The following is a 22,377-nucleotide window of genomic DNA, read 5'->3' on the forward strand; positions in this document are numbered from 1 at the left end:
GACCAAAGAACTCATTCGTGCACATTACTAACTTTGCTTCTTCCCACAAGTACTTGTTAAACAACTCATTTAACATGTGCATACATGCCACTATGCACAATAGCAATTAGTAAAGTTACATCAAGTTTCTACTTTAACAAAAGAAAATGGATCAAAGAGAGTAATACAGGTGTGATGCAGGGGTGTGTAAATGTAATGTCTCTGGAGAGACATTTGTCCAACGATGGCCCAAAGACAGACAGGATGTGGACCAGTAAACAAACCTCAGAAAATATGTTTTCATTTTATTTCAAATTGATGTTTGTGTCACTTATTCTGAAACTCTGGCTTCCTGTCACAACAATGTAGGAAACGTGAAACAGCAGGTCCACGTGCTGTCAATCTGTGGACACTGGAGGACCACATAGGACCAAGGACAGGGTCCAACCTGACACCCTCAAACCTCCATGCAAACATGCATCTCTATATTATTGGACATTATATGAGACCGTGTTTTTTAAATAGGCCTGAATGGAGACTTAATGTGTGGTTAACCCCTGGGCAGGTCACGTGACTCTCAAACGCGACAGGAGACTGAGTCACAATGTCATGTTAGTTGTATTATTTGAGCTCATGTGGATATATTCCTCTTAAAGTTGTATTTAATGTCTGTTTGTGCAGCGGAGGACTGTTGAGGACCTGATGGAGACTCTGAGGTAAGAACGAGCTGTTCTCAGTCGAACGTTCCATCGTTACCATGTTTACCAAATTGTGCATTTTTTCTAAATTCAGTCTGTTCCAACCGTTGGTCCGTCAGAAAAAGCCGAAATCTACTTTCACTCGAAAAAGCCGAAATCTACTTTCACTCGAAGAAACCTCCCAAGAAACACCTTCAAACCAGGATTTTTCTGCATCCGTGACTTAACGTTACTGATAAAGGTAAGTCTGATTCTGATCAACTTTTGCAGGAAAAAAAGCGAGATTTATATACTTTTTCCACCACTGTTTTTTATGTATTTATTTATGTATCTATCTGAACCGATGTTTATCCTAATATTGATAATATTTTCAGTTATCAGTGTATATTAATCCACTAGGACTGACTTTTGACTGTTGAGACCAAGTTTAAACAAGTTTATCTGAACAAAAGCTGCTTTCTTGGTTAGCTAACGTTAGCTTTATAGACCCGACCGTCCAGCGTTAGCTTAAACTGAGAAATGCTAATAGAAATATTGTTTCTTTATATTTATATAACTTCTCGGTGATACGGATCACAAGTGATGCACGCATGATAATATATTTAATCCATATTAACTCACAATTCATACATTTCTTACATACTTGTGATATTTTTCATACATATTAACACAATGAACAGCAGAGTGAAAGAACCACTAAAAGATATTTTCTATCGAAAAAGTGCTGATATGTTTCTGACTTTTAGTCAATGTAGACATATGGAAGGCCTCCTGCAGTAACAACACTGAAACAAATGCAAACATGTTGCACTGTACTGGGTTTGTTTCTGCTAATACTTTTGCGAGCGTATCATTTATTGTATGACATTTACTTTCTATCTAGTCACACTGCTTTGTGCTACTGATCCTTTCAATGTGATATGAGAAATGACTATGATATGGATCAGTGGTCTGAGGGTTGTGTGTGTTTTTACCCTCAGATGGCACGACAGTTCCCCTACGTTCCTCCTCCACTCGCTGTGACCCATCTCCTCCCTCCTATTGTATCTTCACTCCTATTTCTCCTCTCTCTTCTTCTAGCTCCTCTTCTAGCTCCTCACCTAGTCCCCCACCAGACTACAACCCTGGCAGCACGGACACAGTCCCTCCAACCAGGAGCACGGTAAGAACAAAGAACCTGAATGTCACACAGTTATTTTAACACTTTGATAAGTTTCTTTCATCATCTCCCATTGAGACTCACATACCGAATGACTAACAGGACTGCCTGCAGAGAAGTCTATATGATGTAACAGTCCTTGGTTTGTTTCCACGATGTGGAGCAGTGGTCTGATGGTTGTATTTATTTTTTTAAACCTTCAGGCGGGACGACGCTTCACGTGGAGGACTTTCCTCATCCCGGACCCCAACCGCCCCGACTCCCCACGGATCATCCGCCGTAGAATCCCAGCCTCACAACGCAGCACTGGCTCCTCCACTCGCTGTGACCCATCTCCTCCCTCCTATTGTATCTTCACTCCTATTTCTCCTCTCTCTTCTTCTAGCTCCTCTTCTAGCTCCTCACCTAGTCCCCCACCAGACTACAACCCTGGCAGCACGGACACAGTCCCTCCAACCAGGAGCACGGTAAGAACAAAGAACCTGAATGTCACACAGTTATTTTAACACTTTGATAAGTTTCTTTCATCATCTCCCATTGAGACTCACATATCGAATGACTAACAGAACTGCCTGCAGAGAAGTCTATATGATGTAACAGTCCTTGGTTTGTTTCCACGATGTGGAGCAGTGGTCTGATGGTTGTATTTATTTTTTTAAACCTTCAGGCGGGACGACGCTTCACGTGGAAGTCTTTCCTCATCCCGGACCCCAACCACCCCGACTCCCCACGGCTCATCCTCCGTAGAATCCCAGCCTCACAACGCAGCACTGGCTCCTCCACTCGCTGTGACCCATCTCCTCCCTCCTATTGTATCTTCACTCCTATTTCTCCTCTCTCTTCTTCTAGCTCCTCACCTAGTCCCCCACCAGACTACAACCCTGGCAGCACGGACACAGTCCCTCCAACCAGGAGCACGGTAAGAACAAAGAACCTGAATGTCACACAGTTATTTTAACACTTTGATAAGTTTCTTTCATCATCTCCCATTGAGACTCACATACCGAATGACTAACAGAACTGCCTGCAGAGAAGTCTATATGATGTAACAGTCCTTGGTTTGTTTCCACGATGTGGAGCAGTGGTCTGATGGTTGTATTTATTTTTTTAAACCTTCAGGCGGGACAACGCTTCACGTGGAAGTCTTTCCTCATCCCGGACCCCAACCGCCCCGACTCCCCACGGCTCATCCGCCGTAGAATCCCAGCCTCACAACGCAGCACTGGCTCCTCCACTCGCTGTGACCCATCTCCTCCCTCCTATTGTATCTTCACTCCTATTTCTCCTCTCTCTTCTTCTAGCTCCTCACCTAGTCCCCCACCAGACTACAACCCTGGCAGCACGGACACAGTCCCTCCAACCAGGAGCACGGTAAGAACAAAGAACCTGAATGTCACACAGTTATTTTAACACTTTGATAAGTTTCTTTCATCATCTCCCATTGAGACTCACATACCGAATGACTAACAGAACTGCCTGCAGAGAAGTCTATATGATGTAACAGTCCTTGGTTTGTTTCCACGATGTGGAGCAGTGGTCTGATGGTTGTATTTATTTTTTTAAACCTTCAGGCGGGACAACGCTTCACGTGGAAGTCTTTCCTCATCCCGGACCCCAACCGCCCCGACTCCCCACGGCTCATCCTCCGTAGAATCCCAGCCTCACAACGCAGTACTGGCTCCTCCACTCGCTGTGACCCATCTCCTCCCTCCTATTGTATCTTCACTCCTATTTCTCCTCTCTCTTCTTCTAGCTCCTCTTCTAGCTCTTCTAGCTCTAACAATCTGTTTTTGTGTTCAATTTAGCTGCCGTCCAGTGTCGAGCCTCGGGTTTTCACCTGCACGAAGAAGCCTTCCAGTTAGTTCCTCGGAGATCAACTGTGTAGTCTTGGCGTTCCTGTGTCGAGCCTCGGGTATCACACAGACGTTCCAGCCTGCCTGCCAGCCACTTTCCGGCTAGGATCAGAGCGGAGCGCGAGGACGCGCCTCTGTGTTTGACGTGACTGTTTACCTGTCGGCTTCGTCAGCCGCTCAGAGGATTTTGCCACTTTCCGGCTTGGACCCATGCGGAGCGCATAGAGACGCCTCCTTTTTGACTATGTATTTCCTGTCTTTTCCTCTGCCTGAGAGAAATAAATAAAATTGTTTTTTGAAATATAACTCTGCTGTCCTGAGTCTGCATTTGGGTCCATGAACGCACCACATCATAACACCTTTGATTGTATTGTCACTGCACCGAGACTCAGGCAGGGTGTCTGCACACAGCGAGTGGTCTGGGGGGGAATAGCGTGAACCTCCAAATAAGTAAGAAAGAAAAGTTAAAGTGAGTTGCAGGTGTGTGCACTGATGTCTTACCTAATTGTCACCGATATGTTAGCTACAGAAGCTGACCATAAAGTAGCACTTTGTTGTGCAATAACGTCACACTCAGTTGCAAACTTGTTGGCAACACCAAGCTAATGCAGTCTAATATAACACAGCCTGGATACATCAACACATCTATTTAACAGTTTAAAGATGAACTGAGCATTATAAAGTACACAAAGGGAGGATTCAATGCAGGACTGTTGAGTGTATGTTGCTTTTTTATTTTAATGAGCAATGTGAGTCATTTGAGTTTGTCAGCTTGGTAGATCGTCTTCATGCCGAGCTTAGTGGCTTCTAAGGACCCAAGAAAAGGTCTTAAATCATATATTAAAAGAAAAGACATTTGACACATTAAATTGATGGATTTTAAATTTACTTCAGCATAAAGTCCCTCCAAATATGACAGAAGGATGGAGGCATTAAGGCAAGTTGTATGTGTTTTACTGCTAATGTTCACTCACTAACTCGTGACATAATCCCATCTGTGTTTCTGCCTAGCTGAACTGATTGAAAACATGGATAAGAAAGCAACTTGGGACCGCTTCTACACTGAGAGCAGCAGCAGCACAAACACCTTCAAACACTTTGAGTGGTTCTTTGGCTTCGATGCTGTCCGGGACTTCATTATGCCCCTATTGCAGACCAAGCCCCACCCAGACGGTTTGCTCCAAGTCCTGGCTATGGGCTGTGGCACTTCTGCTTTCGGGCCCTGTATTTACAGACGCTCTCCTCTCCCGGTCCGGGTCACTTGTGCAGACATTTCCCCCATAGCTGTGCGACTAATGCATGAACACGTCCAAACCAAAGCCATTCAAGCTCACAATCTTTCCTCTCGGCTTGAGTTCGTAGAGCTGGACTGCACACAGCTCCACGAGCACTACGGTTGTAGCAGTGTGGACCTTATAGTTGATAAGGGCACCACAGATGCCTTGTTGAGGTCTAAGGAAGGGAAATGGAAGGCCAATCAGGTGCTGAAGCAGTGTTTGTCGGTGTTGCGGAGCTCAGGGTCTCTGCTCCAGTTCTCTGATGAAGACCCTGATGCCAGGCTGCTGTGGCTGGAGACGGAGGCACAGGAGCCGGGGTTGATGGCAGCAGATGTTGGGGTGCAGGAGGTTGGGGAGCTAAGGGGACTGACTACTGCTACCAAGTGACTCCTCGCTCTATTGTATAGCAACTTTCTTCATCTGGATGGTGATAATATTAAATGAGTAAACTACTGAAGTGATTGTAAAAAGTAATTGATAAGGTACACAGACAGAGTGAGTTATCCACCAAACTGGACCTCCACATTCCGACAGCAGAGACAATAGATTTACTACTTATAAAATAACCTGAAGGTAAAGAATGACCTCTTTATGAAATGATAAAAGTTGACAAACCACTTAAACCAGGGGTGCCCAATATGTCGATCGCGATTTGCCACTTGATTTTCTAACACACGGGTCACAAGTCATCAGAGTAAGTTAATGACCAAAAAAAATAAATATATATATATATATATATATATAGATATTCAGCATTTTTAATGTAGGTAGATCATTTTGACTTGGTCATTTTAAAAGTAGCTCTCAAGCCGAAAAAGTGTGGGCACCCCTGGTCTACTACATATAGTGTTTTTTCGATGGGCTCTAGTGGATTTGAGTGCAGCTGAGATGCTGGCAGATAGCAGCTAAATGAACAAAGCAAAATCAGAAATGGGGACTTTAAAGTGACGTTGGTTAAATGCACAAAGTCTATGGTTAAATGTCGCTCTCTGCTGGTTGAGCATGAAAACTACAAAGAAGTAAAAGATGTGTCACCGACGGAGAATATGGGAAGACAAATAGACACGCTGTTTGAAATTAATTTATCAAACTATATAACGTGCAACTCTGTGAATAATATTGTGTGTATACGTTGTAACACACAGTCTGTGGTCATAAGGGCTTGTAATGTTTTCTCAGCTCTCGTTGGTTGTTTCTGTCTGACAAGATCACATGACCCGATGCGCCCATGTAGCGTTAGCTTGTTAGCAGCTAGCTGCGTTAGCATCGAGCCTTTGGAGTTCACCAGGAAACGTGCGACCTGACGTTATCTCGAGCCACACCAAGGCGAGGAGCTGTCAAACAGGCTTTAATATTAATTCAGTGGTTTCGTGTTCTGTTTCTCGTTGACTCAGTAGCTGCTTGGCCCAAACTGTAAGGTACGTTACTAGCAATATCGCCCACAGGTAAGCTAGCGAATGTAATTCGTGCAGTATATTTGAAGAACCTAACTCCAGCTGTGTTCACTTGTTTTCTTTTTTTCATGTTAGCTTAGCTTAGCTAACGCGTAACCAGCTGATATACCCGCAACTTAGACTTAACTCTACTTGTGTGCTAGCATGTTTCAGCTATTAGTTTATTAGTGTGTTTGCGTTATCTTGACAAGCTAAATCTTTATATCAGGTAAGAGTGCTCACAAACAGTGAACGTTTGTAAGCAGCTTATGCTTCATTGGGCCATCTGTTAATCAGGAAACTGGTGTTTTACAGCTGGTTGAACGTTAACGTTACCTAACGTTATATGGCTGCTCACATCAATATTAAATATATGAGCATGTGACCAAGGACCGGGGTCTACAGCACATGATCTGGACAAGTGGAGGAGGCCAAAATCTATCAGGAGTAAGATAAAAAAAAAAAAGGCTCAAACATTTCTTCCACAAATTGTGTGTCTAGAGTAAAGTGCTAATTGCTTGCAATTTTTTCAAAATTATATTACAGTGTCATGCAGGCAATACAAATGTCTCTTACACATTGCATCTCTCCATTAGGTAAATTATTCTAAAGTGGTCGATCGGGATTGAACAGCCATGACGACAAAGACATCCCTGCTCAAAGTCATTCTGCTGGGTGATGGCGGTGTCGGAAAAAGCTCCATCATGAATCGTTACGTTACCAACAAGTTTGATGCGCACCTCTTCCACACCATTGGCGTGGAGTTCCTCAACAAGGAACTGGAGGTAGATGGCCACCAGGTGACCCTACAGATCTGGGATACTGCTGGCCAGGAGCGCTTCCGCAGCTTGAGGACTCCTTTCTATCGTGGCTCCGACTGCTGCCTGCTCACCTTCAGTGTCGATGACAACCAGAGTTTTCTCAATTTAGGCAACTGGAAGAAGGAGTTCATCTACTACGCAGATGTCAAGGAGCCAGAGACGTTTCCATTCGTGGTCTTGGGCAACAAAGTGGATGTGACAGAAAGGCAGGTGTCATCCGAGGAGGCTAAGCAATGGTGCCAGGAGTACACTATATTGCGGCCATTGTGGGGTCCATTGCCCTTGTAAGTGATGACGGACAATTGATTTGTCTCATGTCAATCCATATGTGTTATAGAAGTCCCACAAGCCTCAGGTGAATGTGCTGGGGAAGAAGATGAGGAGCAGAGGTGGGAGAGGGAGCGAAAGGAACGACTAGAACAAAGACAAAGGGTGCCACTTGATTTTCTAACACACGGGTCACAAGTCATCAGAGAAAGGTAATGACCAAATATATATATATATATATATATATATATATATAATATATATATATATATATATATATATTATATATATATATATATATATAATATATATATATATATATATATTATATATTTATATATATATATATTTATATATATATATTATATATATATATATATATTATATATATATATATATATTATATATATATATATTTATATATTATATATATTATATATATATTTATATATATATATATTATATATATTATATATATTATATATATATATTTATATATATATATATATATATATATATATATTTATATATATATATATATTATATATATTATATATATATATATATATATATATATATGCTGAGCAACAGACGTCTAACTGGACACAATTCAAATCGCAAGGATCAACAAGTCTTGGTTTATCAGAATTACCTGAAAGGAACAGTGTGTGAGATTTAGATCCATCTAGTGGTGAGGTTGCAAATTGCAACCAACTGCACAACCCTCAGCTCAGTACCTAATAGAACTACGGTGGCCTAAAGGTACGGATAGGTATCTTTAGGATTTTAGGCCAAGGAGCCACTCTTATCAATACTTTTTCATGACTAAATAATCTGAACAGGAATAGAAGTTATTTGTAATTTAGGTAGAACTAAATATTGGTTCTAGAGCTGCAACAGTTATGTTTACAACAGCAAAGCCACTAATAACTGGAAACAAATCTAAATTGTCCTGAGTGAAGTTTATAAATGATAATAATGAAGAACGCAGGTATCACATACAGTAGTATGTCATTCCTCCTGTCCTCTGTCCTGGCTGCTTTGTCTCAGCCAGCAGAGAAGTTTACAAGAACAAACTAAGACAAACAGACTTTTGGCCGAGCTCTGTATTCTGATGGTGACTTGTCAAAGAGTAAGAGTATAAGTCTACAAGAGGTTCAAAAGAAGTAGTGCAGCTTGAGAAGATAGGGGGTCATACTGTCAACACAGTTATGTTTAAAGAAAATGAAATTATAATGCATACATCTTAAGATTTATAGTTGTGGAAAGGAAAGGAAAATACCACAGATTCAGTGTTTGTTTTTAAACTAATACCACCAGTATGAGTTGACACGCCTCAGACTATTTAAGCCAATGGCTCAAAGAGGGGAAACCAGTATCTATAAAGCCAGAAACAGTGAGGGATCTGAGGGAACGCCATTTGGGCTTCAGCTGATTAATCGTGCCACTAAAAACGAATGTACACAGAAAGAAAGGACAAATCAACTTACTTTCCCAGTAGAAGATGAACCTTGTGACTGAAATACAATTGAAAGCGCCTACGTTTATATCGGCTGAATTGTACATATTCAAATGTCATGAAACTGTTCTTGCAGTTATTTTCGGACAGAGATTCCACACGGAGATATACAACTTTGAGCAGTTTTTCTCTTCCTATTAAATCTAATTGTACTCCTACGCCCTAAGGTGTAGTCTTACCTTTGGTTTGAGGGGTTTGAGCGCGGGGAGGTCTGTACCCTCAGCTCTCTGTCGGCTAGAGTCAAAAACCTTCCTCCTTTTGGTTGCTGACTTTTGGCAGATTTTCGCATGCCTTTGCTGTAGTGAGAGAAAAAGAGATGCACAGGACACAACAACTACACAGATGTAATGTGTCTCGACATGTTTTTGGGAAACATTTGAGATCTGTGCCTCTCTATTGCCCTATCTGCCATTTTGTCTCAATCACAATTCAAAAATGATTATTTTTAGTTGTTTTGAAAGAGTCAGAGAGCAAGACGTGTCATTTCTGTGACAGCTGTGAAGTAAAGAATGCAAAACATCTTTCAAGGAAAATCTAACCACAAACTACAAAGTTCACACAAATACACACATGCCAACAAATGCATAACACAGTATTTGACAACTAATTTGGTTGAGTGCTAGAAGTGCACAAATGTGTGTATTGGCATCACAGGAAAACAATTTGTTCCATTAACTTATTGAGATCATTGTAGCTCTGATGTGATAAAACACATCTCTGTATTATATTTTACTCATGTTAGCAAAACAGACAGTAATGATGACAGCAAATATAGTGGTGTTAATGAACATATGCATCATATTTGTCTTTATCTATGTCTGTAACTACTATATAGATGAGACTGTGTACAAAATGCTTTCCACAATAACAATTATGTAAAGAAGTGTAAGTAATCTCAATCGTGCTTCAAGTGTACAAATAGCATTTGTTTTTCGGGTTTGATTCCTTGGTGACAAATTCTATTACATAGCAGCCAACCATTATCTACATTTACATACATTATATGACAGCAAGTCCTTGGTCAGTGTTTTAAATCATGTAGACTAAAATCTAACCAAAGTGTGTACAGTGTTCATCCTAGCAGAATATTTCGGACCAAAGAACTCATTCGTGCACATTACTAACTTTGCTTCTTCCCACAAGTACTTGTTAAACAACTCATTTAACATGTGCATACATGCCACTATGCACAATAGCAATTAGTAAAGTTACATCAAGTTTCTACTTTAACAAAAGAAAATGGATCAAAGAGAGTAATACAGGTGTGATGCAGGGGTGTGTAAATGTAATGTCTCTGGAGAGACATTTGTCCAACGATGGCCCAAAGACAGACAGGATGTGGACCAGTAAACAAACCTCAGAAAATATGTTTTCATTTTATTTCAAATTGATGTTTGTGTCACTTATTCTGAAACTCTGGCTTCCTGTCACAACAATGTAGGAAACGTGAAACAGCAGGTCCACGTGCTGTCAATCTGTGGACACTGGAGGACCACATAGGACCAAGGACAGGGTCCAACCTGACACCCTCAAACCTCCATGCAAACATGCATCTCTATATTATTGGACATTATATGAGACCGTGTTTTTTAAATAGGCCTGAATGGAGACTTAATGTGTGGTTAACCCCTGGGCAGGTCACGTGACTCTCAAACGCGACAGGAGACTGAGTCACAATGTCATGTTAGTTGTATTATTTGAGCTCATGTGGATATATTCCTCTTAAAGTTGTATTTAATGTCTGTTTGTGCAGCGGAGGACTGTTGAGGACCTGATGGAGACTCTGAGGTAAGAACGAGCTGTTCTCAGTCGAACGTTCCATCGTTACCATGTTTACCAAATTGTGCATTTTTTCTAAATTCAGTCTGTTCCAACCGTTGGTCCGTCAGAAAAAGCCGAAATCTACTTTCACTCGAAAAAGCCGAAATCTACTTTCACTCGAAGAAACCTCCCAAGAAACACCTTCAAACCAGGATTTTTCTGCATCCGTGACTTAACGTTACTGATAAAGGTAAGTCTGATTCTGATCAACTTTTGCAGGAAAAAAAGCGAGATTTATATACTTTTTCCACCACTGTTTTTTATGTATTTATTTATGTATCTATCTGAACCGATGTTTATCCTAATATTGATAATATTTTCAGTTATCAGTGTATATTAATCCACTAGGACTGACTTTTGACTGTTGAGACCAAGTTTAAACAAGTTTATCTGAACAAAAGCTGCTTTCTTGGTTAGCTAACGTTAGCTTTATAGACCCGACCGTCCAGCGTTAGCTTAAACTGAGAAATGCTAATAGAAATATTGTTTCTTTATATTTATATAACTTCTCGGTGATACGGATCACAAGTGATGCACGCATGATAATATATTTAATCCATATTAACTCACAATTCATACATTTCTTACATACTTGTGATATTTTTCATACATATTAACACAATGAACAGCAGAGTGAAAGAACCACTAAAAGATATTTTCTATCGAAAAAGTGCTGATATGTTTCTGACTTTTAGTCAATGTAGACATATGGAAGGCCTCCTGCAGTAACAACACTGAAACAAATGCAAACATGTTGCACTGTACTGGGTTTGTTTCTGCTAATACTTTTGCGAGCGTATCATTTATTGTATGACATTTACTTTCTATCTAGTCACACTGCTTTGTGCTACTGATCCTTTCAATGTGATATGAGAAATGACTATGATATGGATCAGTGGTCTGAGGGTTGTGTGTGTTTTTACCCTCAGATGGCACGACAGTTCCCCTACGTCCCCCTACGTTCCTCCTCCACTCGCTGTGACCCATCTCCTCCCTCCTATTGTATCTTCACTCCTATTTCTCCTCTCTCTTCTTCTAGCTCCTCTTCTAGCTCCTCACCTAGTCCCCCACCAGACTACAACCCTGGCAGCACGGACACAGTCCCTCCAACCAGGAGCACGGTAAGAACAAAGAACCTGAATGTCACACAGTTATTTTAACACTTTGATAAGTTTCTTTCATCATCTCCCATTGAGACTCACATACCGAATGACTAACAGAACTGCCTGCAGAGAAGTCTATATGATGTAACAGTCCTTGGTTTGTTTCCACGATGTGGAGCAGTGGTCTGATGGTTGTATTTATTTTTTTTAAACCTTCAGGCGGGACGACGCTTCACGTGGAGGACTTTCCTCATCCCGGACCCCAACCGCCCCGACTCCCCACGGATCATCCGCCGTAGAATCCCAGCCTCACAACGCAGCACTGGCTCCTCCACTCGCTGTGACCCATCTCCTCCCTCCTATTGTATCTTCACTCCTATTTCTCCTCTCTCTTCTTCTAGCTCCTCTTCTAGCTCCTCACCTAGTCCCCCACCAGACTACAACCCTGGCAGCACGGACACAGTCCCTCCAACCAGGAGCACGGTAAGAACAAAGAACCTGAATGTCACACAGTTATTTTAACACTTTGATAAGTTTCTTTCATCATCTCCCATTGAGACTCACATACCGAATGACTAACAGAACTGCCTGCAGAGAAGTCTATATGATGTAACAGTCCTTGGTTTGTTTCCACGATGTGGAGCAGTGGTCTGATGGTTGTATTTATTTTTTTAAACCTTCAGGCGGGACAACGCTTCACGTGGAAGTCTTTCCTCATCCCGGACCCCAACCGCCCCGACTCCCCACGGCTCATCCTCCGTAGAATCCCAGCCTCACAACGCAGTACTGGCTCCTCCACTCGCTGTGACCCATCTCCTCCCTCCTATTGTATCTTCACTCCTATTTCTCCTCTCTCTTCTTCTAGCTCTTCTAGCTCTAACAATCTGTTTTTGTGTTCAATTTAGCTGCCGTCCAGTGTCGAGCCTCGGGTTTTCACCTGCACGAAGAAGCCTTCCAGTTAGTTCCTCGGAGATCAACTGTGTAGTCTTGGCGTTCCTGTGTCGAGCCTCGGGTATCACACAGACGTTCCAGCCTGCCTGCCAGCCACTTTCCGGCTAGGATCAGAGCGGAGCGCGAGGACGCGCCTCTGTGTTTGACGTGACTGTTTACCTGTCGGCTTCGTCAGCCGCTCAGAGGATTTTGCCACTTTCCGGCTTGGACCCATGCGGAGCGCATAGAGACGCCTCCTTTTTGACTATGTATTTCCTGTCTTTTCCTCTGCCTGAGAGAAATAAATAAAATTGTTTTTTGAAATATAACTCTGCTGTCCTGAGTCTGCATTTGGGTCCATGAACGCACCACATCATAACACCTTTGATTGTATTGTCACTGCACCGAGACTCAGGCAGGGTGTCTGCACACAGCGAGTGGTCTGGGGGGGAATAGCGTGAACCTCCAAATAAGTAAGAAAGAAAAGTTAAAGTGAGTTGCAGGTGTGTGCACTGATGTCTTACCTAATTGTCACCGATATGTTAGCTACAGAAGCTGACCATAAAGTAGCACTTTGTTGTGCAATAACGTCACACTCAGTTGCAAACTTGTTGGCAACACCAAGCTAATGCAGTCTAATATAACACAGCCTGGATACATCAACACATCTATTTAACAGTTTAAAGATGAACTGAGCATTATAAAGTACACAAAGGGAGGATTCAATGCAGGACTGTTGAGTGTATGTTGCTTTTTTATTTTAATGAGCAATGTGAGTCATTTGAGTTTGTCAGCTTGGTAGATCGTCTTCATGCCGAGCTTAGTGGCTTCTAAGGACCCAAGAAAAGGTCTTAAATCATATATTAAAAGAAAAGACATTTGACACATTAAATTGATGGATTTTAAATTTACTTCAGCATAAAGTCCCTCCAAATATGACAGAAGGATGGAGGCATTAAGGCAAGTTGTATGTGTTTTACTGCTAATGTTCACTCACTAACTCGTGACATAATCCCATCTGTGTTTCTGCCTAGCTGAACTGATTGAAAACATGGATAAGAAAGCAACTTGGGACCGCTTCTACACTGAGAGCAGCAGCAGCACAAACACCTTCAAACACTTTGAGTGGTTCTTTGGCTTCGATGCTGTCCGGGACTTCATTATGCCCCTATTGCAGACCAAGCCCCACCCAGACGGTTTGCTCCAAGTCCTGGCTATGGGCTGTGGCACTTCTGCTTTCGGGCCCTGTATTTACAGACGCTCTCCTCTCCCGGTCCGGGTCACTTGTGCAGACATTTCCCCCATAGCTGTGCGACTAATGCATGAACACGTCCAAACCAAAGCCATTCAAGCTCACAATCTTTCCTCTCGGCTTGAGTTCGTAGAGCTGGACTGCACACAGCTCCACGAGCACTACGGTTGTAGCAGTGTGGACCTTATAGTTGATAAGGGCACCACAGATGCCTTGTTGAGGTCTAAGGAAGGGAAATGGAAGGCCAATCAGGTGCTGAAGCAGTGTTTGTCTGTGTTGCGGAGCTCAGGGTCTCTGCTCCAGTTCTCTGATGAAGACCCTGATGCCAGGCTGCTGTGGCTGGAGACGGAGGCACAGGAGCCGGGGTTGATGGCAGCAGATGTTGGGGTGCAGGAGGTTGGGGAGCTAAGGGGACTGACTACTGCTACCAAGTGACTCCTCGCTCTATTGTATAGCAACTTTCTTCATCTGGATGGTGATAATATTAAATGAGTAAACTACTGAAGTGATTGTAAAAAGTAATTGATAAGGTACACAGACAGAGTGAGTTATCCACCAAACTGGACCTCCACATTCCGACAGCAGAGACAATAGATTTACTACTTATAAAATAACCTGAAGGTAAAGAATGACCTCTTTATGAAATGATAAAAGTTGACAAACCACTTAAACCAGGGGTGCCCAATATGTCGATCGCATTTTGCCACTTGATTTTCTAACACACGGGTCACAAGTCATCAGAGAAAGGTAATGACCAAATGTATATATATATATAATATATATATATATATATATATATTATATATTATATATATATATATATTTATATATATATATATATTATATATATTATATATATATATTTATATATATATATATATATATATATATATATATATATATATATATTTATATATATATATATGCTGGGCAACAGACGTCTAACTGGACACAATTCAAATCGCAAGGATCAACAAGTCTTGGTTTATCAGAATTACCTGAAAGGAACAGTGTGTGAGATTTAGATCCATCTAGTGGTGAGGTTGCAAATTGCACAACCCTCAGCTCAGTACCTAATAGAACTACGGTGGCCTAAAGGTACGGATAGGTATCTTTGGGATTTTAGGCCAAGGAGCCACTCTTATCAATACTTTTTCATGACTAAATAATCTGAACAGGAATAGAAGTTATTTGTAATTTAGGTAGAACTAAATATTGGTTCTAGAGCTGCAACAGTTATGTTTACAACAGCAAAGCCACTAATAACTGGAAACAAATCTAAATTGTCCTGAGTGAAGTTTATAAATGATAATAATGAAGAACGCAGGTATCACATACAGTAGTATGTCATTCCTCCTGTCCTCTGTCCTGGCTGCTTTGTCTCAGCCAGCAGAGAAGTTTACAAGAACAAACTAAGACAAACAGACTTTTGGCCGAGCTCTGTATTCTGATGGTGACTTGTCAAAGAGTAAGAGTATAAGTCTACAAGAGGTTCAAAAGAAGTAGTGCAGCTTGAGAAGATAGGGGGTCATACTGTCAACACAGTTATGTTTAAAGAAAATGAAATTATAATGCATACATCTTAAGATTTATAGTTGTGGAAAGGAAAGGAAAATACCACAGATTCAGTGTTTGTTTTTAAACTAATACCACCAGTATGAGTTGACACGCCTCAGACTATTTAAGCCAATGGCTCAAAGAGGGGAAACCAGTATCTATAAAGCCAGAAACAGTGAGGGATCTGAGGGAACGCCATTTGGGCTTCAGCTGATTAATCGTGCCACTAAAAACTAATGTACACAGAAAGAAAGGACAAATCAACTTACTTTCCCAGTAGAAGATGAACCTTGTGACTGAAATACAATTGAAAGCGCCTACGTTTATATCGGCTGAATTGTACATATTCAAATGTCATGAAACTGTTCTTGCAGTTATTTTCGGACAGAGATTCCACACGGAGATATACAACTTTGAGCAGTTTTTCTCTTCCTATTAAATCTAATTGTACTCCTACGCCCTAAGGTGTAGTCTTACCTTTGGTTTGAGGGGTTTGAGCGCGGGGAGGTCTGTACCCTCAGCTCTCTGTCGGCTAGAGTCAAAAACCTTCCTCCTTTTGGTTGCTGACTTTTGGCAGATTTTCGCATGCCTTTGCTGTAGTGAGAGAAAAAGAGATGCACAGGACACAACAACTACACAGATGTAATGTGTCTCGACATGTTTTTGGGAAACATTTGAGATCTGTGCCTCTCTATTGCCCTATCTGCCATTTTGTCTCAATCACAATTCAAAAATGATTATTTTTAGTTGTTTTGAAAGAGTCAGAGAGCAAGACATGTGTCATTTCTGTGACAGCTGTGAAGTAAAGAATGCAAAACATCTTTCAAGGAAAATCTAACCACAAACTACAAAGTTCACACAAATACACACATGCCAACAAATGCATAACACAGTATTTGACAACTAATTTGGTTGAGTGCTAGAAGTGCACAAATGTGTGTATTGGCATCACAGGAAAACAATTTGTTCCATTAACTTATTGAGATCATTGTAGCTCTGATGTGATAAAACACATCTCTGTATTATATTTTACTCATGTTAGCAAAACAGACAGTAATGATGACAGCAAATATAGTGGTGTTAATGAACATATGCATCATATTTGTCTTTATCTATGTCTGTAACTACTATATAGATGAGACTGTGTACAAAATGCTTTCCACAATAACAATTATGTAAAGAAGTGTAAGTAATCTCAATCGTGCTTCAAGTGTACAAATAGCATTTGTTTTTCGGGTTTGATTCCTTGGTGACAAATTCTATTACATAGCAGCCAACCATTATCTACATTTACATACATTATATGACAGCAAGTCCTTGGTCAGTGTTTTAAATCATGTAGACTAAAATCTAACCAAAGTGTGTACAGTGTTCATCCTAGCAGAATATTTCGGACCAAAGAACTCATTCGTGCACATTACTAACTTTGCTTCTTCCCACAAGTACTTGTTAAACAACTCATTTAACATGTGCATACATGCCACTATGCACAATAGCAATTAGTAAAGTTACATCAAGTTTCTACTTTAACAAAAGAAAATGGATCAAAGAGAGTAATACAGGTGTGATGCAGGGGTGTGTAAATGTAATGTCTCTGGAGAGACATTTGTCCAACGATGGCCCAAAGACAGACAGGATGTGGACCAGTAAACAAACCTCAGAAAATATGTTTTCATTTTATTTCAAATTGATGTTTGTGTCACTTATTCTGAAACTCTGGCTTCCTGTCACAACAATGTAGGAAACGTGAAACAGCAGGTCCACGTGCTGTCAATCTGTGGACACTGGAGGACCACATAGGACCAAGGACAGGGTCCAACCTGACACCCTCAAACCTCCATGCAAACATGCATCTCTATATTATTGGACATTATATGAGACCGTGTTTTTTAAATAGGCCTGAATGGAGACTTAATGTGTGGTTAACCCCTGGGCAGGTCACGTGACTCTCAAACGCGACAGGAGACTGAGTCACAATGTCATGTTAGTTGTATTATTTGAGCTCATGTGGATATATTCCTCTTAAAGTTGTATTTAATGTCTGTTTGTGCAGCGGAGGACTGTTGAGGACCTGATGGAGACTCTGAGGTAAGAACGAGCTGTTCTCAGTCGAACGTTCCATCGTTACCATGTTTACCAAATTGTGCATTTTTTCTAAATTCAGTCTGTTCCAACCGTTGGTCCGTCAGAAAAAGCCGAAATCTACTTTCACTCGAAAAAGCCGAAATCTACTTTCACTCGAAGAAACCTCCCAAGAAACACCTTCAAACCAGGATTTTTCTGCATCCGTGACTTAACGTTACTGATAAAGGTAAGTCTGATTCTGATCAACTTTTGCAGGAAAAAAAGCGAGATTTATATACTTTTTCCACCACTGTTTTTTATGTATTTATTTATGTATCTATCTGAACCGATGTTTATCCTAATATTGATAATATTTTCAGTTATCAGTGTATATTAATCCACTAGGACTGACTTTTGACTGTTGAGACCAAGTTTAAACAAGTTTATCTGAACAAAAGCTGCTTTCTTGGTTAGCTAACGTTAGCTTTATAGACCCGACCGTCCAGCGTTAGCTTAAACTGAGAAATGCTAATAGAAATATTGTTTCTTTATATTTATATAACTTCTCGGTGATACGGATCACAAGTGATGCACGCATGATAATATATTTAATCCATATTAACTCACAATTCATACATTTCTTACATACTTGTGATATTTTTCATACATATTAACACAATGAACAGCAGAGTGAAAGAACCACTAAAAGATATTTTCTATCGAAAAAGTGCTGATATGTTTCTGACTTTTAGTCAATGTAGACATATGGAAGGCCTCCTGCAGTAACAACACTGAAACAAATGCAAACATGTTGCACTGTACTGGGTTTGTTTCTGCTAATACTTTTGCGAGCGTATCATTTATTGTATGACATTTACTTTCTATCTAGTCACACTGCTTTGTGCTACTGATCCTTTCAATGTGATATGAGAAATGACTATGATATGGATCAGTGGTCTGAGGGTTGTGTGTGTTTTTACCCTCAGATGGCACGACAGTTCCCCTACGTCCCCCTACGTTCCTCCTCCACTCGCTGTGACCCATCTCCTCCCTCCTATTGTATCTTCACTCCTATTTCTCCTCTCTCTTCTTCTAGCTCCTCTTCTAGCTCCTCACCTAGTCCCCCACCAGACTACAACCCTGGCAGCACGGACACAGTCCCTCCAACCAGGAGCACGGTAAGAACAAAGAACCTGAATGTCACACAGTTATTTTAACACTTTGATAAGTTTCTTTCATCATCTCCCATTGAGACTCACATACCGAATGACTAACAGAACTGCCTGCAGAGAAGTCTATATGATGTAACAGTCCTTGGTTTGTTTCCACGATGTGGAGCAGTGGTCTGATGGTTGTATTTATTTTTTTAAACCTTCAGGCGGGACGACGCTTCACGTGGAGGACTTTCCTCATCCCGGACCCCAACCGCCCCGACTCCCCACGGATCATCCGCCGTAGAATCCCAGCCTCACAACGCAGCACTGGCTCCTCCACTCGCTGTGACCCATCTCCTCCCTCCTATTGTATCTTCACTCCTATTTCTCCTCTCTCTTCTTCTAGCTCCTCTTCTAGCTCCTCACCTAGTCCCCCACCAGACTACAACCCTGGCAGCACGGACACAGTCCCTCCAACCAGGAGCACGGTAAGAACAAAGAACCTGAATGTCACACAGTTATTTTAACACTTTGATAAGTTTCTTTCATCATCTCCCATTGAGACTCACATACCGAATGACTAACAGAACTGCCTGCAGAGAAGTCTATATGATGTAACAGTCCTTGGTTTGTTTCCACGATGTGGAGCAGTGGTCTGATGGTTGTATTTATTTTTTTAAACCTTCAGGCGGGACAACGCTTCACGTGGAAGTCTTTCCTCATCCCGGACCCCAACCGCCCCGACTCCCCACGGCTCATCCTCCGTAGAATCCCAGCCTCACAACGCAGCACTGGCTCCTCCACTCGCTGTGACCCATCTCCTCCCTCCTATTGTATCTTCACTCCTATTTCTCCTCTCTCTTCTTCTAGCTCCTCACCTAGTCCCCCACCAGACTACAACCCTGGCAGCACGGACACAGTCCCTCCAACCAGGAGCACGGTAAGAACAAAGAACCTGAATGTCACACAGTTATTTTAACACTTTGATAAGTTTCTTTCATCATCTCCCATTGAGACTCACATACCGAATGACTAACAGAACTGCCTGCAGAGAAGTCTATATGATGTAACAGTCCTTGGTTTGTTTCCACGATGTGGAGCAGTGGTCTGATGGTTGTATTTATTTTTTTAAACCTTCAGGCGGGACAACGCTTCACGTGGAAGTCTTTCCTCATCCCGGACCCCAACCGCCCCGACTCCCCACGGCTCATCCTCCGTAGAATCCCAGCCTCACAACGCAGTACTGGCTCCTCCACTCGCTGTGACCCATCTCCTCCCTCCTATTGTATCTTCACTCCTATTTCTCCTCTCTCTTCTTCTAGCTCCTCTTCTAGCTCTTCTAGCTCTAACAATCTGTTTTTGTGTTCAATTTAGCTGCCGTCCAGTGTCGAGCCTCGGGTTTTCACCTGCACGAAGAAGCCTTCCAGTTAGTTCCTCGGAGATCAACTGTGTAGTCTTGGCGTTCCTGTGTCGAGCCTCGGGTATCACACAGACGTTCCAGCCTGCCTGCCAGCCACTTTCCGGCTAGGATCAGAGCGGAGCGCGAGGACGCGCCTCTGTGTTTGACGTGACTGTTTACCTGTCGGCTTCGTCAGCCGCTCAGAGGATTTTGCCACTTTCCGGCTTGGACCCATGCGGAGCGCATAGAGACGCCTCCTTTTTGACTATGTATTTCCTGTCTTTTCCTCTGCCTGAGAGAAATAAATAAAATTGTTTTTTGAAATATAACTCTGCTGTCCTGAGTCTGCATTTGGGTCCATGAACGCACCACATCATAACACCTTTGATTGTATTGTCACTGCACCGAGACTCAGGCAGGGTGTCTGCACACAGCGAGTGGTCTGGGGGGGAATAGCGTGAACCTCCAAATAAGTAAGAAAGAAAAGTTAAAGTGAGTTGCAGGTGTGTGCACTGATGTCTTACCTAATTGTCACCGATATGTTAGCTACAGAAGCTGACCATAAAGTAGCACTTTGTTGTGCAATAACGTCACACTCAGTTGCAAACTTGTTGGCAACACCAAGCTAATGCAGTCTAATATAACACAGCCTGGATACATCAACACATCTATTTAACAGTTTAAAGATGAACTGAGCATTATAAAGTACACAAAGGGAGGATTCAATGCAGGACTGTTGAGTGTATGTTGCTTTTTTATTTTAATGAGCAATGTGAGTCATTTGAGTTTGTCAGCTTGGTAGATCGTCTTCATGCCGAGCTTAGTGGCTTCTAAGGACCCAAGAAAAGGTCTTAAATCATATATTAAAAGAAAAGACATTTGACACATTAAATTGATGGATTTTAAATTTACTTCAGCATAAAGTCCCTCCAAATATGACAGAAGGATGGAGGCATTAAGGCAAGTTGTATGTGTTTTACTGCTAATGTTCACTCACTAACTCGTGACATAATCCCATCTGTGTTTCTGCCTAGCTGAACTGATTGAAAACATGGATAAGAAAGCAACTTGGGACCGCTTCTACACTGAGAGCAGCAGCAGCACAAACACCTTCAAACACTTTGAGTGGTTCTTTGGCTTCGATGCTGTCCGGGACTTCATTATGCCCCTATTGCAGACCAAGCCCCACCCAGACGGTTTGCTCCAAGTCCTGGCTATGGGCTGTGGCACTTCTGCTTTCGGGCCCTGTATTTACAGACGCTCTCCTCTCCCGGTCCGGGTCACTTGTGCAGACATTTCCCCCATAGCTGTGCGACTAATGCATGAACACGTCCAAACCAAAGCCATTCAAGCTCACAATCTTTCCTCTCGGCTTGAGTTCGTAGAGCTGGACTGCACACAGCTCCACGAGCACTACGGTTGTAGCAGTGTGGACCTTATAGTTGATAAGGGCACCACAGATGCCTTGTTGAGGTCTAAGGAAGGGAAATGGAAGGCCAATCAGGTGCTGAAGCAGTGTTTGTCGGTGTTGCGGAGCTCAGGGTCTCTGCTCCAGTTCTCTGATGAAGACCCTGATGCCAGGCTGCTGTGGCTGGAGACGGAGGCACAGGAGCCGGGGTTGATGGCAGCAGATGTTGGGGTGCAGGAGGTTGGGGAGCTAAGGGGACTGACTACTGCTACCAAGTGACTCCTCGCTCTATTGTATAGCAACTTTCTTCATCTGGATGGTGATAATATTAAATGAGTAAACTACTGAAGTGATTGTAAAAAGTAATTGATAAGGTACACAGACAGAGTGAGTTATCCACCAAACTGGACCTCCACATTCCGACAGCAGAGACAATAGATTTACTACTTATAAAATAACCTGAAGGTAAAGAATGACCTCTTTATGAAATGATAAAAGTTGACAAACCACTTAAACCAGGGGTGCCCAATATGTCGATCGCGATTTGCCACTTGATTTTCTAACACACGGGTCACAAGTCATCAGAGTAAGTTAATGACCAAAAAAAATAAATATATATATATATATATATATATAGATATTCAGCATTTTTAATGTAGGTAGATCATTTTGACTTGGTCATT

The 22,377-nt window shown here is 41.9% G+C and overlaps 2 protein-coding genes, 4 long non-coding RNA genes and 2 pseudogenes across 11 annotated transcripts; all 8 read left to right on the top strand.

Moving 5' to 3' along the window:
* Positions 1–658: 658 nt before the first annotated feature.
* LOC306792720 lies at positions 659–1,840 on the top strand. Its single transcript, XR_013772838.1, has 3 exons — positions 659–695; positions 772–918; positions 1,758–1,840. It is a non-coding gene; the product is annotated as an uncharacterized lncRNA (long non-coding RNA).
* A 1,582-nt stretch (positions 1,841–3,422) lies between these two features.
* Positions 3,423–3,995, top strand: LOC306792131. The gene is made up of 2 exons (XR_013772792.1): positions 3,423–3,552; positions 3,642–3,995. It is a non-coding gene; the product is annotated as an uncharacterized lncRNA (long non-coding RNA).
* A 640-nt stretch (positions 3,996–4,635) lies between these two features.
* Positions 4,636–5,373, top strand: LOC306792318 (citrate synthase-lysine N-methyltransferase CSKMT, mitochondrial-like; annotated as a pseudogene). Its single transcript has 2 exons — positions 4,636–4,639; positions 4,701–5,373. The product of its transcript is annotated as a citrate synthase-lysine N-methyltransferase CSKMT, mitochondrial-like (transcript).
* A 1,603-nt stretch (positions 5,374–6,976) lies between these two features.
* On the top strand, positions 6,977–11,946 carry LOC306792782 (ras-related protein Rab-9A-like). Of its 4 annotated transcripts, none has more exons than XM_079290085.1 (4): positions 6,977–7,699; positions 10,760–10,794; positions 10,871–11,017; positions 11,867–11,946. In XM_079290085.1, exon 1 carries the CDS (start codon positions 7,035–7,037, stop codon positions 7,506–7,508), a length of 474 nt encoding a protein of 157 aa, XP_079146211.1. In that variant the 5' UTR covers positions 6,977–7,034; the 3' UTR covers positions 7,509–7,699; positions 10,760–10,794; positions 10,871–11,017; positions 11,867–11,946. The 4 variants fall into 4 exon arrangements, with proteins under 4 accessions (XP_079146211.1, XP_079146212.1, XP_079146210.1 ...); XM_079290086.1 differs by having other exon boundaries at positions 10,896–11,017; XM_079290084.1 differs by having other exon boundaries at positions 6,977–7,504; positions 10,896–11,017; positions 11,867–11,941.
* Positions 11,947–12,628: 682 nt separating this feature from the next.
* On the top strand, positions 12,629–13,189 carry LOC306792021. Its single transcript, XR_013772786.1, has 2 exons — positions 12,629–12,758; positions 12,836–13,189. It is a non-coding gene; the product is annotated as an uncharacterized lncRNA (long non-coding RNA).
* A 640-nt stretch (positions 13,190–13,829) lies between these two features.
* Positions 13,830–14,567, top strand: LOC306792319 (citrate synthase-lysine N-methyltransferase CSKMT, mitochondrial-like; annotated as a pseudogene). Its single transcript has 2 exons — positions 13,830–13,833; positions 13,895–14,567. The product of its transcript is annotated as a citrate synthase-lysine N-methyltransferase CSKMT, mitochondrial-like (transcript).
* A 5,475-nt stretch (positions 14,568–20,042) lies between these two features.
* Positions 20,043–20,615, top strand: LOC306792189. Its single transcript, XR_013772799.1, has 2 exons — positions 20,043–20,172; positions 20,262–20,615. It is a non-coding gene; the product is annotated as an uncharacterized lncRNA (long non-coding RNA).
* A 722-nt stretch (positions 20,616–21,337) lies between these two features.
* On the top strand, positions 21,338–21,973 carry LOC306791912 (citrate synthase-lysine N-methyltransferase CSKMT, mitochondrial-like; the record flags this gene model as incomplete). Its single annotated transcript, XM_079288829.1, has 1 exon — positions 21,338–21,973. One exon carries the CDS (start codon positions 21,338–21,340, stop codon positions 21,971–21,973), a length of 636 nt encoding a protein of 211 aa, XP_079144955.1.
* Positions 21,974–22,377: the final 404 nt, after the last annotated feature.

Source organism: Melanostigma gelatinosum (genome assembly GCF_949748355.1).
Source record: "Melanostigma gelatinosum genome assembly, chromosome: 18".
Taxonomy (NCBI): domain Eukaryota; kingdom Metazoa; phylum Chordata; class Actinopteri; order Perciformes; family Zoarcidae; genus Melanostigma; species Melanostigma gelatinosum.